The sequence below is a fragment of the Sapajus apella genome, unplaced genomic scaffold (assembly GCF_009761245.1).
Source record: "Sapajus apella isolate SASKATOON/1434 unplaced genomic scaffold, GSC_monkey_1.0 scaffold46, whole genome shotgun sequence".
Taxonomy (NCBI): domain Eukaryota; kingdom Metazoa; phylum Chordata; class Mammalia; order Primates; family Cebidae; genus Sapajus; species Sapajus apella.
Genome location: NW_022436986.1, coordinates 18,678,813 through 18,692,286, shown reverse-complemented (window position 1 = coordinate 18,692,286; position 13,474 = coordinate 18,678,813). Strand labels below are relative to the sequence as shown.

The following is a 13,474-nucleotide window of genomic DNA, read 5'->3' as shown; positions in this document are numbered from 1 at the left end:
ATTTTTCAAAAAGCATATTAAATGATTTAGACTCGATTTCTCTTTCTGAATGCATTTTTGTATAAAATATAATCACCATAAATTTATACAAATAAATAAACAGTAAAAATGAGAAGAAAAAAAAAAGAGATCAATGAAAACAGAAACAAAAACAAGAAAGAGACCCAATAATAAACAAAAATGTGGTATATGAATCAATTCAGTGGAGAATGGAAATTATTCAACAAATGATGCTGAGACGTTTGACTACCTGCAAAAATAGTAGCATGAGGTTCTACCCCAAAATATATTCTAATTGTAAAGTCAAATGTTAAAAAAAGAAAGGAAGAGAAGAAGAGGAGAGAGAAAGAAAACCATAAAAGAACAAGAGGGGGCTGGGCACAGTGGTTCACGCCTCTAATCCCAGCACTTTAGGAGGCCGAGGCATGCAGATCACAAGGTCAGGAGTTTGATGCCAGCCTGGCCAATATGGTGAAACCCCATCTCTACTAAAAATACAAAAAAAAAAAAAATTAGCCAGGCATGGTAGTACATGCCTATAGTCCCAGCTACTAGGGAGACTGAGGCAGAAAAATTACTTGAAACCAGGAGGCGGAGGTTGCAGTGAGCCGAGATCGCACCACTGCACTCCGGCCTGGGGTACAGAGCAAGACTCCATTTAAAAAAAAAAAAAAAAAAAAAAAAACAGAGCAAGAGGGAAATACAGAGAAATATGTCAGGAAAGGACTTCCTAAGCAAAATACCAAAGACAGAAAAGGAAAAGACTGATTGACAGATGTTGAAAGAATTGCCTTCATAAAAATTAAGAAAATTCAGACCTCAAAAAATGTCAGCAACAAAATTAAAAGCTAATGGTAAAGTGGGAAATGTATTTCCAATATACATGACAGATTATGAGTTACTATTTCTAATATATACAGAATACATGAATCTATTAGAAAAACACAAATACATATTTTTTTTCAAAAGAAAAATATATATACATACAAATCTGATAAGCAAAAATTGATTGCCTGTTACTATAGAACTTTTGGGAAAAGAGCTGATTAATAAAAGGGATACTTGCACAAAATCATAAAAGAAGCTATGTGTGAGTATACTGAAGAAATATAATATACACATAAAACCCTAACTCATGATGCAATAGAGATTTAAATGTCATTATGACAAATGCCCCAAATTTACATAAAACCTCAAAAATTAAATGGAATCCAAGCTACTAGTAGGTAGTCAATAATTCTAATAATAGATGCCTCTTTACTCATTGTTTACTAAGATTTGGATTGAACAGTATGGCAGAAGTGACATGAAAATTAATGATTTTATCTATACCTTGATTAACACATTTTATAATTTTATGAGTTCAGTTCTGAACAGAAGTAAGGATGATTTTCCGCTAGGGAAATCAAATTTAAATGGCAACAGTAAAACCAAACAAAATGGAACAATTTCTCTTTGTTTCTGGCTAACTCAATAGTCATGTGTCAAATTATTTATTTTAAAAGTATTATCTAAAGATATACAGTATTTCTGCAATGATCTGATACTCAGTACAGAACAACTATTTTAAAAGAGCCTGACTTAGCTTTCAGCTAGGTCTTTCAGAACCTTTCTTCTTTGCTTAGTACCAAGTATACTTTACATATTAACTGTGTAAGGTCCACCTGTAACAAAGTCATTCACATACATTTAGATGTGCTGCATTCTAAATTTTTTTAAATGTATGTTTAGAAAGATTATCTACTATAAACAAACATGCAAACTCAAACAAAATTTTAGAACATATAACCTAATTAGGTACTAGAGTAAAAGGTAAATGTAATGTTAACTTTATATGCTTCACTCAAAAGAAAAATGTGAGTCTGACTTTTATTTGTCCCACTGTTGTTTCCAGTCCAAATAGTATTTCTCTAAAGCTAAAGACATCTTAGCAATATGATATCCTTCCTGGGAACAATGGATCAAAACATGAGGACTATCCTTAGAAAATCGTCATGACCAGTCTTCATACTGTTTTTCTTAAAGGTTCACCTCCCACCCAAACTAATGCTCCTCTGAGAGTAAAGTCAAATCACAATGTATGACTGTATATATTATGTACTCTCCTTGACCATGCCTGCTTTTTATAGCTATTGTAAGAGGTGCAGTTTCCATGAGGGAAGAAAAAAAACCTAAGAGAACGTAATATATGCAATAATAAATGGATTAAAATTATTTTTTAAAAACAGGCTGAATTTCTTTCCCAAAATAATTAAACACTAATATATTCATATATGGTTTAGTAAAGAGCCTCAGTGCCTCATTTACTATCCACGAGGCAGATACAGAAACTTCTTGCTTTGCAGGGCTAAGTTAGCGTAAGGGTGTGCAACACAACTAATACTCTTCACCAAACTGGGTACACTGGACCACTTAGCAAAATACATTCTGAATTCTACCCTATTTAAGAAAAAAAAAAAAGGCAGGGGAAGTCAAACAAACAAATAAAGTAGAATTAGGTTCACAACAATTTAAGTGAAAAGGTACTACTTACATCCTACATATACTGAGTCAGATTTCCTAGAACAAAGACTTTCACCAGCCTAATAAAGATAACATTTTGTCTCCTGATGAGATTAGCCAAGGACCATGTTGTCATTCAATGATCAAAGTACAATTCATTAAAATATTTTTTAAAAGAAAGAAAGAAAAAGACAACCCATGGGATAGGAGAAAATATTTGCAAATTATATACCTGATAAGGATCTCATATTCAGAATACATAAAGAACTCCAACAACTCACCAATAAGACGACAACCTAATTTTAAAATGGGCAAAAGATCTGAGTAGATGTTTCTCAAAAGAAAATATACAAATGGCCAAGAAGCACATGAAAGAAAGCTCAGTACCATGAGGCATTAGGGTAATACATATCAAAACCCCAGTAAGATACTACTTCACACACCCAATAGGATATTTATTTTTTAAAATATGAAAAATAACAAGTGTTTGTGACAATGTGGAGCAATAAGAACCTTTATAGGTTACTAGTGAGGCTGTCCAGTGATGGAGCTGCTTGGGAAAACAGTTTGGCAGCTCCTCAAAAAGTTAAATATGAAGATACCACAGGACCCAGCAATTCCACTCCTAGGTAGTTACCCAAGCCAAATAAATACACACACCCACACAAAAACCTGTTCACAAATATTCACAGCAGCATTATTCATAACAGCCAAAATATGAACACAACCCAAATGTCCATTAACTGATGAAAGAAAAAATAAAATATGGCATAGTCATACATTATCGAAAGAAATGCTACAACATGGATTAACCTTGAAAACTTTGTTAAGTGTAAAGGGTGGTCACAAAAGGCCATATAATATGTGATTCCACTTATATGAAACATATAGCATAGGAAAATCTATAGACAGAAAGTAGATTAGTGGTTGCCAGGAACTAGGGGGAGGGAAAAAGTGGCTGTTAATGCGTATGGGGTTTCTTTCTGTGATGATGAAAATATTCTGAAATTAGGTAATGGTGATGGTTGTACAACTCTGTGAATACACCAAAACCCACTGAACTGTACACTGTAAAAGAGTGAATTTTATGATATGTGAATAGTATCTCAATAAAACTATTATTTAAAAAAGAGAAAAATGAATAAACTGAAAAGTGTAATTTTCAATCAGGATGTAAATATTTTCAGTGAATATCTTCTTAATAACACCATGAATATGTCTTCAAAAAAATCAAAAGGAAGGTCTTCTTTGAGAATCTCAAAGTTGATACTAAAATGGGGAAAAAAGTTTGTTAAACAGCTTAATCCAAGGAAGTTTCAGGATAAAGGCACAGGTGCCTCAGGCTTCTAGGAAGCTTTTTCTAAAATACAAGATGTTTTTGAGAAGGACTGAAATAAACTAAAACACGCCGCAGATTTCTGCATGTTTCTTCATCCTTGTCCACATTTCTATTCTAACCTACTAGATTTGAATCATGAAGCCAAAAGCATGAGACCCAAGCCCCCTTTATATACTAATGGCCCAGATTAAATAAATACTAAATCTCAGAATTAAAAAACATTAGAACATTACAATTACAGGTGCAGGGGCCTCAAACAATTATTTCACTCCCCTCTCAATCCAGTCCAGTTAGGCTCACAAATTCCAGAAATGCAAGTTTTCTTATTCTTTTAAATTTTAAGGGAAAGGATAAAATACCTCTTTTAGAAATGTCTATTGCTTTTTTAAAAAAACTTATTTTAAACTACCACACCAACTAAAATGAATAGCAATGTCAAGCTGGTTCAGTCAAATAAATAATAATGGAAAAGCATCAGTCTATTGTCACTATATCCCTTCTTAACATCATCATAGCTTCGAACAGCAACTAAACACACTGCTACTGATAGAAAAGCACATTTTTAAAACTTTCAAAAATAACTTAACTATGTACAAATTCAGCTGACAGGTATCAAACTTAAATCTAATGCTACAATATCAACAGAACAATCTTGCAGCTGTCCTCTCAGCCCTAAGGTACATCATCAACTGGATAGGGCCTTAATTCTTATGAATTTCCTTTATAGTATCACCTGGATATAACACAGTCATTATTTCTACCTTTCTATGACTAACAAAGGACTGACTTCTAGCAAACTGAGCCAATGGTTTTAGAAGTGCTGACGGCGCAGAATTCTGGTGTGTGTGGATGAGGGACTTGCTGTCGCCTCACATGCCATACCTGGTATGCACTGTGCTGTGGCCTCAGTGGTTATGGCTGGAGCGACTGGGGGCTGCTGCTGACTGGAGCTCACTTCTGGCTCTGTGTTAACTGAGGGAGAAAGGGCTACCTCACAGGAGGAGACCTGGCTGGGCAGATGGGACAGGAACTCTTCAGAAGCAACTTGCTCATCCTGTCCAGGCAGCTGCAGGGCAGACAAGGGGATACTGATCTGTTTGTTAGGATGGGATGTGCTCACAGGCATTTGCATGGCCACCTGTTGGTTGGCACCATGGCTACCAGGGGGTCCTCTGTTTGGCGAAGCCAGAGATACCCTAGCAGTCTTCTGGACAATTGGTCTGGAGATCACAGAGGGGGATGCAGACATACCGTGTGGGTCTAGCTCCGTGCTGATGGCAGATGTTATGTGGGGAATCAGTTTAGCAGACCCTACACAGGAGGGACCGGCATGAGTCTGAGGCTTGGGTTTTGCCATCTGTGTCAAGGACAGGGCTGGTCCATCTACCCCTCCTGTCAGTTCTGCATTTGCCACAATGTAATAATCTTCGGGGATCTCTTGTTTGATTTTCTTAATGATGACATCATTGCTGCATTCGTCAATCATCTGCGCCTGGGAGCTTGAATGGAGGGAAGATGGGACTATCCCAGGTCTTTTGCGAGCAATGCTTTGAGGCCTTTGGGTCTGGGGTTCAAAGTCACTATCCTCATCTGTAACAGAAGACTCACAAACCATGTCAAACAGGGTGTTCTCATCTTCATATTCTTCAACAGCTTCATCCAGTTCAGAGGGCTCACTACAATAGGAGAAGTCACAAGAGTCTCTGGTCCGGTTACAGTCTAGCTTTGCTTTCACTGGCCGCCCAGGGTACCTTTCAACAGGGCTAGTCTGTGTCTCAGAGGGCACCCCAATTATGCTGGGACTATCAGAGTTAAAACTTCTGTTATCCTGGAAACAGACCCTCTCTTGGGACCCAGCTCTGCAAGTAGCCGTTAGTGGCCAGTGATAAGCATGGCCAGCACTACAGCCCCACATTGCTGTCAGGTTCCCATGGGAACCTTCAGAGAGCAAGTGTTTCAGGTTTGGAATGAGGCTGCAAATAGTCCCATGGCTGTGGGCCCAGCTGACCAATTTGGACAGATTCTCAGATGAGGTATGAAGACAATCCTCCATGTTACAGGATCAGCAGTGTCTCTCCTAAAGGGAAATAATCAAAAGAAGAAGCCATTATTACCTGAGATACTCCTATGGCTCAATTACTTCAGTCTGTCCCAAATATGGTCATTTGGCATAAAAAAGAAATGCACCTCAAAACTGAATCTAGTCAATGTCACTGTAGATGAGGAGGGACTGGAAGAGAATACCAGGAAAAGTAAAAACAGCTCATGACTTATGGTTGTGGGATTTGGAGAAAAATTTTGTGAGTTTCCTTTATTGTTATAATAATTCCTGCCTAAGGAAAAAAAGAGAGAAAGAAAAAGAGAAACGAGCAATAAAAAGAGCTTTTCCATGGTACATTTTATTTCCAAAGTCACTGACAAGAGAGGTTCAGATGGCCCCTCAATAATAACATTGTGTCTATTACTTGCATTAACTAAGAGCATGCAGCTCCAATGTCACCCTTTGTCATCAGAAACTTCAATACTAGAAGCAGAGCCAACAAAGGAGGTTTGGATCCATCCTGGGATGTACATCAGAGAAAGGAAGCCCGTCCTGGCTGGGCACCAGAAGACAATGCAACTGGGAGTCCAAGGAGGGAATGAGGGACTCGATTTGAAAAGCGGGGAAGTCTTCAGCAGAGAAGGGACAGTAGACTGGGAGGAGACCTGCTGGATGGGGCAGTCTGTAGACCAAAGCAGCCAGCACAGGGAAGCAGGAGGCCCTGCTCTAACCACTCTCAGGAGCAGGCTTCCTGTCTCCTGGCTATCTACAAGTCCTGAAATACTGCCTGTCATTTATCATCAGAGATTACAAAGTAGGTCTGGTGTTTTCTACCACCTGAGGGTCTCTTAAAGCCAAGGATAAACAACTACCAAATAAAAGCAAATCATTCCATATTAGGCAGGAGACAAAAAGAAGTCTTTGTTAGTCACTGACGAGGGAGGACAACACGATGGGTAAGAAAGTGAAAGGGGACATGTGGAGTCTGCAAGGGGCTGGAAAGGTTAGTAAGGCTCTGCCAAGAGGGGGCTCCTGGGAGCACTGGGCAGGGAGGCACAGGAATCTTTATGTGTGGTTTAGTCGGCCCTGGCTATCTGCAGCTGTGGGTGACAAGACATGCCTCGCTGGTGCTCTGCACTCAGGCACCACAGTCTAACCACAATGACACCTGAGCCTCCATTCCCTGGCCTGACTCCATGGCTCCCGGTCAGGGAGGTTAGGTAAGTTCAAATCCTTTAACGTACTATTAAGATCTCTGTTGATGTGGCCACAGCCACCTCTCAAGCCTCATTTCCTACGACCATGGCCTCTTCCCATACTTCTTGTGGTCCCCTCTTCTCTAAACTCCCTACTGGTGAGAGACTCATTCTTTCACTTGATATGCTGCCCTTCTCTTTCCTCACCTGGCCAGCCCCTTCAAAACTGAACCTGGGGCCACCTCCTACTGGCATCTTTCCAGACCCTCTTTCTGCTTAAGAGATTTATTTAGCTTCCTTTCACCCATGCCTGTAACCTCTCAAGAGATATGCCTTTGGTATACTATTATCATTGACTTGCCTGTCTGTCTCTCCAACTTGACTAAGGATTTCCTGAAGGCAGAAACTATGACTTAATTATTCACTCATCAGCGAGGACCTACTTGGGGATATGGAAATTCATAAGGCATGCTCCTGTTCTTGAGACATTAGAACCTATTGTTTAGTATGCAGTCATTGCCGAATAAATGAAGAATGAATGAATGTTTATAAACTGCCAGCACCATCAATACTTACAAAGTGAATGTGTAAGACTCCCAAGTAGGAAACAGAAAATTTCCTCGCATCTCTTTTATTGTAACCATTCAAGGGATTAGAGGGTTTTCTCCCCTAGTGTAACCAAAACCCAGCCGCCTTGTATATGCAGAAGAGTGACAGACAAGCAACCAGAGTTCATGAAGCAGCAAAGTGAACGGAAAGAACAGTGACTGGTGTGTGAGTCAGGAATGCCAAATCCCAAGCCTGGAACCGCGCTGCCTGTGGTTATCTCTAAGCCTAAAATGCCAGGACTACATGATCTTACATTTCCTTCATACTCCAGAAATTTAGACTTATTTCATTTATATTCCTTTCATATAACTTTGGTTAAAGTAGATATGCAAAAAAAAAAAAAAAAAAAGACAAAGACTGGTTTATGTGTCTGTTTGTTCTGACTTTTATTTTTATTTTTTTTATAGAGACAGGGGTCTCCCTATGTTGCTCAAGCTGTTCTTAAACTGGGCTCAGGCAATTCTCCTTCTGTCTCAGCCTCCCAAAGCTCAGGGTTTACAGGCATGAGCTGCTGCACCCAGCCTGTTTTAAACTTAACATCACTAGTAATATTTAATTGGTGTGGCAGAGACTGCTATTTTGCCTACCCAGTGTCCATTCTCTTAGTCCTCACAGAGAGTCCCAATTTGTTGAGGCAGCAATGTGCTCATGAAAATACTTTCCCAACTTCCCCTGGAGCAAGGGCGGACCTATGACACAAGCATGGCCAAGGACATGTAAATGGAAGGGGTTTGGATCATAATCCTAAAAGACAAAATCCCAAATGCCACAGTCCCAAACGTTGAAATCTCGAAAGATCAAAATCCCTAATGTCTACAATCCCAAAAATCACAATCATAGGATAGTTTATTTGGAAATTAAATATGGTTTAAGGAGATGCATATGAGTGACAGACTGACATGGGGTAGATTTAAATTCAGGCATCAATTTGACTGGATTAAGACTTAGAAACCTAGTAAAGCACTATTTGGGGGAATGTCTGTAAGGGTGTTTCCAGGAGAGATTAGTGTGTGAGTCTCAGTGGATTACATGAAGATCTTGCCTGAATGTTGGCGGCACCATCCAATCAGCTGGGGCCCCAGAGAGAATAAATACAGAAGGTGAATTGTTCTCTATCCGAGAGCTAGCACAGGCTTCTCTTTCGCTGCCTTGGACATCAGAACTGGAGGCCTCCAGCCTTCGGACTCTGGGACTTATGCCAGCAGTTCCAACGTCCTGGCCTTTCAGCCTCAGACTGAGAGTCACATCATCGCCTTCCCTGGTTCTGAGGCCTTTGGATTTGGATTGAACCACTACACCAGCAACCCAGGGTCTCCAGCTAGCAGACAGCCTGCTGTAAGACTTCTCAGCCCCATAATCACATGAGCCAATTCCCCTAATAAATCCCCTCTCATGTTCATATGCATATCCTATTACTTCTGTCTCTCTGGAGAATCTTGACTAATACAGATTTGGTACAGACAAAGCCAAGTGTCATTCCTTCTTACTGTATTCCTTACAACACAATAGAAGAGACTGAAATGTTCTCTTACAGAAGAGCTGTGATAAGTTAATTATATAAGGTTACTAAATGGTGAAATATAAAACTTTAAAGGCTAATTATTACTGGTGCTACCCAAGCAGAAAATCGCTTAATTGCAGCAGCTAAGCAATAGGCAGACTTTCACATGGATAGCATACACTTATAAAATTTGTAGACTACAACCACTTTCCAAACACAAGTGCAGCAAGTGTTTCAAAGATCACAGAAGTGAAAACACAGGCAAAAAGTACAAGAAATCTCCCCTGCCAAATTATTCAATTGTGTACGACTTCTGCCCCTTCACATACAGCACTATGCTTCCATTCAAAAAACACCCTTCAGCAGAGAATAAAAAGAATTCAATAAGCTCAGTGATCTTCTAAACCAAATACACTTGTTGATACTGAGGTTTCTTCAGTGTTTAAAAAAATAATAATAAATGGTGAACTATTCATGATTAGTGATTTGACTGTCAAAGAAGACAGATTTCTTATATTTACCACTAAATCTAATATAGAAGAACTAGCACATGCTTCACTTTAGCTAATGAATTTCAAAATCATTCCCACTGTTTATCAACTACATATAATTCATGTCACTGTTAGATGTGAAAATTCTAGAACTTATCCACTCAATTATGTATTAATGGCTAGAAAAAGTGAAGCACTTAATAAATGTTTATTTGGGCCGGGTGCAGTGGCTCACGCCTGTAATCCCAAACTTTGGGAGGCTGACGTGGGCAGATCACTTGAGGTCAGGAATTCAAGACCAGCCAGGCCAACATGGTGAAACTCTATCTCTACTAAAAACGGAAAAAAATTAGCCAGGTACGGAGGCACCTGCCTGTGATCCCAGCTCCTCGGGAGGCTGACGCGGGAAAATCATTTGAACTCGGGTGGGGGTTGCAGTGAGCCAGATCATGCCATTGCACTCCAGCCTGGACAACAAGAATGAAACTCGTCTCAAAAAAAAACCCACATTTTTTTAAAAAGTGAAGTTCAAAGTGTTACCAATGAAGTTTGTATTTCTTATTCAGCCTAATGCATTTGGCAGGAAATTCAGAAGAGTGGATTGGCTACAACGATACAAACTTCAGTTAAAGGGGTCATTTGCCTACACTGGTATTCTTTTCAGCAGATGACATTCCAGAAGCTTTTAATGAATTAAAGCCACCTTGCCTGAAGAAGCCAGCAAAGTAATGACTAGTTTAAAAATAATTATGTGCACAGTAGGATAAGAAGACATTTAATGTAATGGTGTTGCTGTTCCATCACTAGTACTGCTTCTGCCAAATTTGTGGTCTGTGTATGAGAACATGCAGAATGGATTTCCATCTACCCACAACTCAGAAGCATGGGGAAATTTAATAGGCAATGCTCATGTTGTATACCGAATCACAGAAGAATTCCAAAAAGAACAGTAACACATATAGAAGGAACGGGAACATATTCTCCATGGACAGCCCTGTCCTAAAAGAAAAAAAGAAGCTATTCATCAACATAGAAGACTTCAAAATATAGTTAATGATCATGAAAGTCACCCAGCTCTTACAGACTACCTCCACGCAACTGCCATAATATATCCTTGCAACACACTTTTTTTTTTTTTTTTTTAGTTTTCCTACTCTTAAATTGGCAGCCCTATTTTTTTTTTTTTTTTTTTTTTTTTGGAGACAGGGTCTTGCTCTGTTGCCCAGGCTGGAGTGCAATGGTGAGATCACAGCTCACTGCAACCTCTGCCCCCCTGGGGTTTTGGTAACCCTCCTACCTCAGCCTCCCAAGTAGCTGGGACCATAGGTATGCACCATGCCAGGCTACTTTTTGTATTAAATTTTTTTTTTTTGTAGAGATGGGGTTTTGCCATGTTGCCCAGGCTGCTCTTGAACTCCTGAGCTTAAGTGATCTACTTGAGCCTCCCAAAGTGCTGGGATTTCAGGCTTGAGCCACCATGCTGGGCCAAACACTATTTCTTTTATAATGTGCTATGCTATGTATTTCATCTTATCATTTACAAAACTGGAGGTATCAACATTATGAAGACTTACACAGTTCTAATTTACTTTACGTCCTTTTTGGAAATTTGACTCCAAAAAGGTGTATTACCACAATGTTGACTTTGTGTGTAAGCGCCGTGTGTATATATAAAAGCATTGAAACTTTCTTAATAAATGAAGAGATGTCCTTTTTGTACATCTACATTTGTGAAAAATAAACTTTCTCAAGATCTTAGCTCTTTGGGCATCTGCATATGCAGTGGTGACCCATCATGGTTTTGATGAATCTCATCAAAAGACTTAGGTTGTCTGTCACAGTATATCAGATGACCTCACTTATAAGCTATTTCTTCATGACTATGGTTCATCTGCTCATAACTGTTATACCCATGCAACTGTCATTAATATACCTGAGTGTTTGTTGGCAAAAATTTGTATAATATTGCCTATTTTATTTTATAAAGTGACCTATGAAGTGTTCTGCTTTTGTTTCTCAAATAAGTCCCTTTTAAAAAATGTAAAATAAATACCTTTTAAATTTTTTCCATAATTATATTTTGATCTTTCAGGATTGATTTTCAGGATTTTAGACTTTAGGGATTTTTATTCGGGATTACGGTGCTCATGGTTGTTTCTTTCTGGATTATGATCAGCTCCTAAATGGAAGTCATTGAGTGGGGTTCTGGGAAAGCCCTTAAAACACAGATTTGTCTGGTTTTTGCCTTTTCCCTTTAGCTCTTTCCTTTTCTTTCCAACGGGAAAAAGACAGGATGGCTGGAGCTACAGAGGCCTCCTAGGAGCATAAAGAAGAACTTAAGAATGGCAGATAACAAGAAAGAGCGTGGGTCCCTGATGACATCATTGAGCCACGACATCAGCTCTGAGCTGCCTGCTTCAGGACTCCTTATTATTCATAAAAGCCACTGTTGTTGGAGTTTTCTCTTATTTTTGGGTTTTTTTTGTTTGTTTCACTGTCTTATGGTGCTGGGGAATTGTTTGTTACATATAGCTGAAGTCAATTACTAATTAATACACACAAACTAATACATTCCTCCCTGGTTTTTGACACCTTAGAGTATAATCCTTTATTTACTCTGCACCATACTCCAGTACAATTGTTACTCAGACTAGACTCCACAAATAAATTCTTAGAGGGTCTGTAATTCTATGTCATAATGTTTTTAACATTTTTCATTTTGATAATAAAAAATAGTTAATAGGAGCACATTATTAATCATCTAAATAATCATATATCCACATAATGCCATGTAATTTCAAAACCCCTATGCCTCACATTAGGGCCCATAAGCATCTCAAGTGACATCACTCAGCTTCCAATTTGTTAAGCAACTTGTTCATACTGTATTCGTCTCAGCACATATAAATGAAACACTTCTCTTTTGCACTAATAATTTTCAAACAAAAGGCATCCTGATTTGACATCATGAAAACAACATAATGTGATGGTGGAGTAATATATTACTTTTAAGTGTCATAGGGCAATGAGAAAACAAAAGGAATTGAAATAAATACTACATGTTCATAGAAAATCATATACATTATGGCACAATACTTTTTTTTGAGGCAGGGTCTCGCTTTGCTGCCCAGGTTGAAATGCAGTTCACAGTGTTCTTGAACTCCCCAGCTCAAGCAATTATCCTGCCTTAGCCTCCAGCGTAGGTGGGACTACAGGCATGCAATTTATGGCACAATATTTGAATGAGGATGTTAGAACAATTTAAATATTTAAATCTGTGGCAGAATTAAAGCACAAATTATAAAGGCATATAGAACTCTAAAGAACCTATTAACCACGTAGAAGCTACTACACAAGAGTAAGATAGTACCTTTCCTGAAGGCCCCCATAGATATAATAATAAAATGCTAAAATAAAAAGAAAAAGTGGATAAAATTATAAATTTTATTAAAGGCTATACATTTTATTAATATTCACTAACCTTTAAGAATCAAGAGGTAGTAAACATTAAGTCGCTTTTATTACATTCTTAAATTTACTGCCAATCTCATGGAGAGGTTCTTAACCTCTAGGTACCATAAAATGAAAATATTTTTCCAAAATTACTATTAATATATTTCAACCTGGCAACCATGTTAACTAGTAGTTCTGAGAGCGTAATTAGCTGATATATTAAGGCAATTAAACATACTGAGTCAAAAGAATAGTTACCGCTATACTTCAATACATTCTAAGTTTCCTACAAATTGAAATCAACAACAAGACAATCAAGGTATTTTCAAACTTCTGAGAATA

The 13,474-nt window shown here is 38.4% G+C and overlaps 1 protein-coding gene across 4 annotated transcripts in view; it reads right to left on the bottom strand.

The window, feature by feature from the left end:
• The window catches only part of KIAA1958 (KIAA1958 ortholog), a 171,645-nt gene that overhangs the window by 76,220 nt on the left and 81,951 nt on the right, over window positions 1-13,474 (bottom strand). For 2 of the 4 annotated variants that reach the window (XM_032240370.1, XM_032240368.1), the window contains exon 2: window positions 4,724-5,918. In XM_032240370.1, coding sequence (XP_032096261.1) covers window positions 4,724-5,894 — 1,171 coding nt within the window. In that variant the 5' untranslated portion in view covers window positions 5,895-5,918. The other 2 variants (XM_032240367.1, XM_032240369.1) reach the window with 2 other exon arrangements.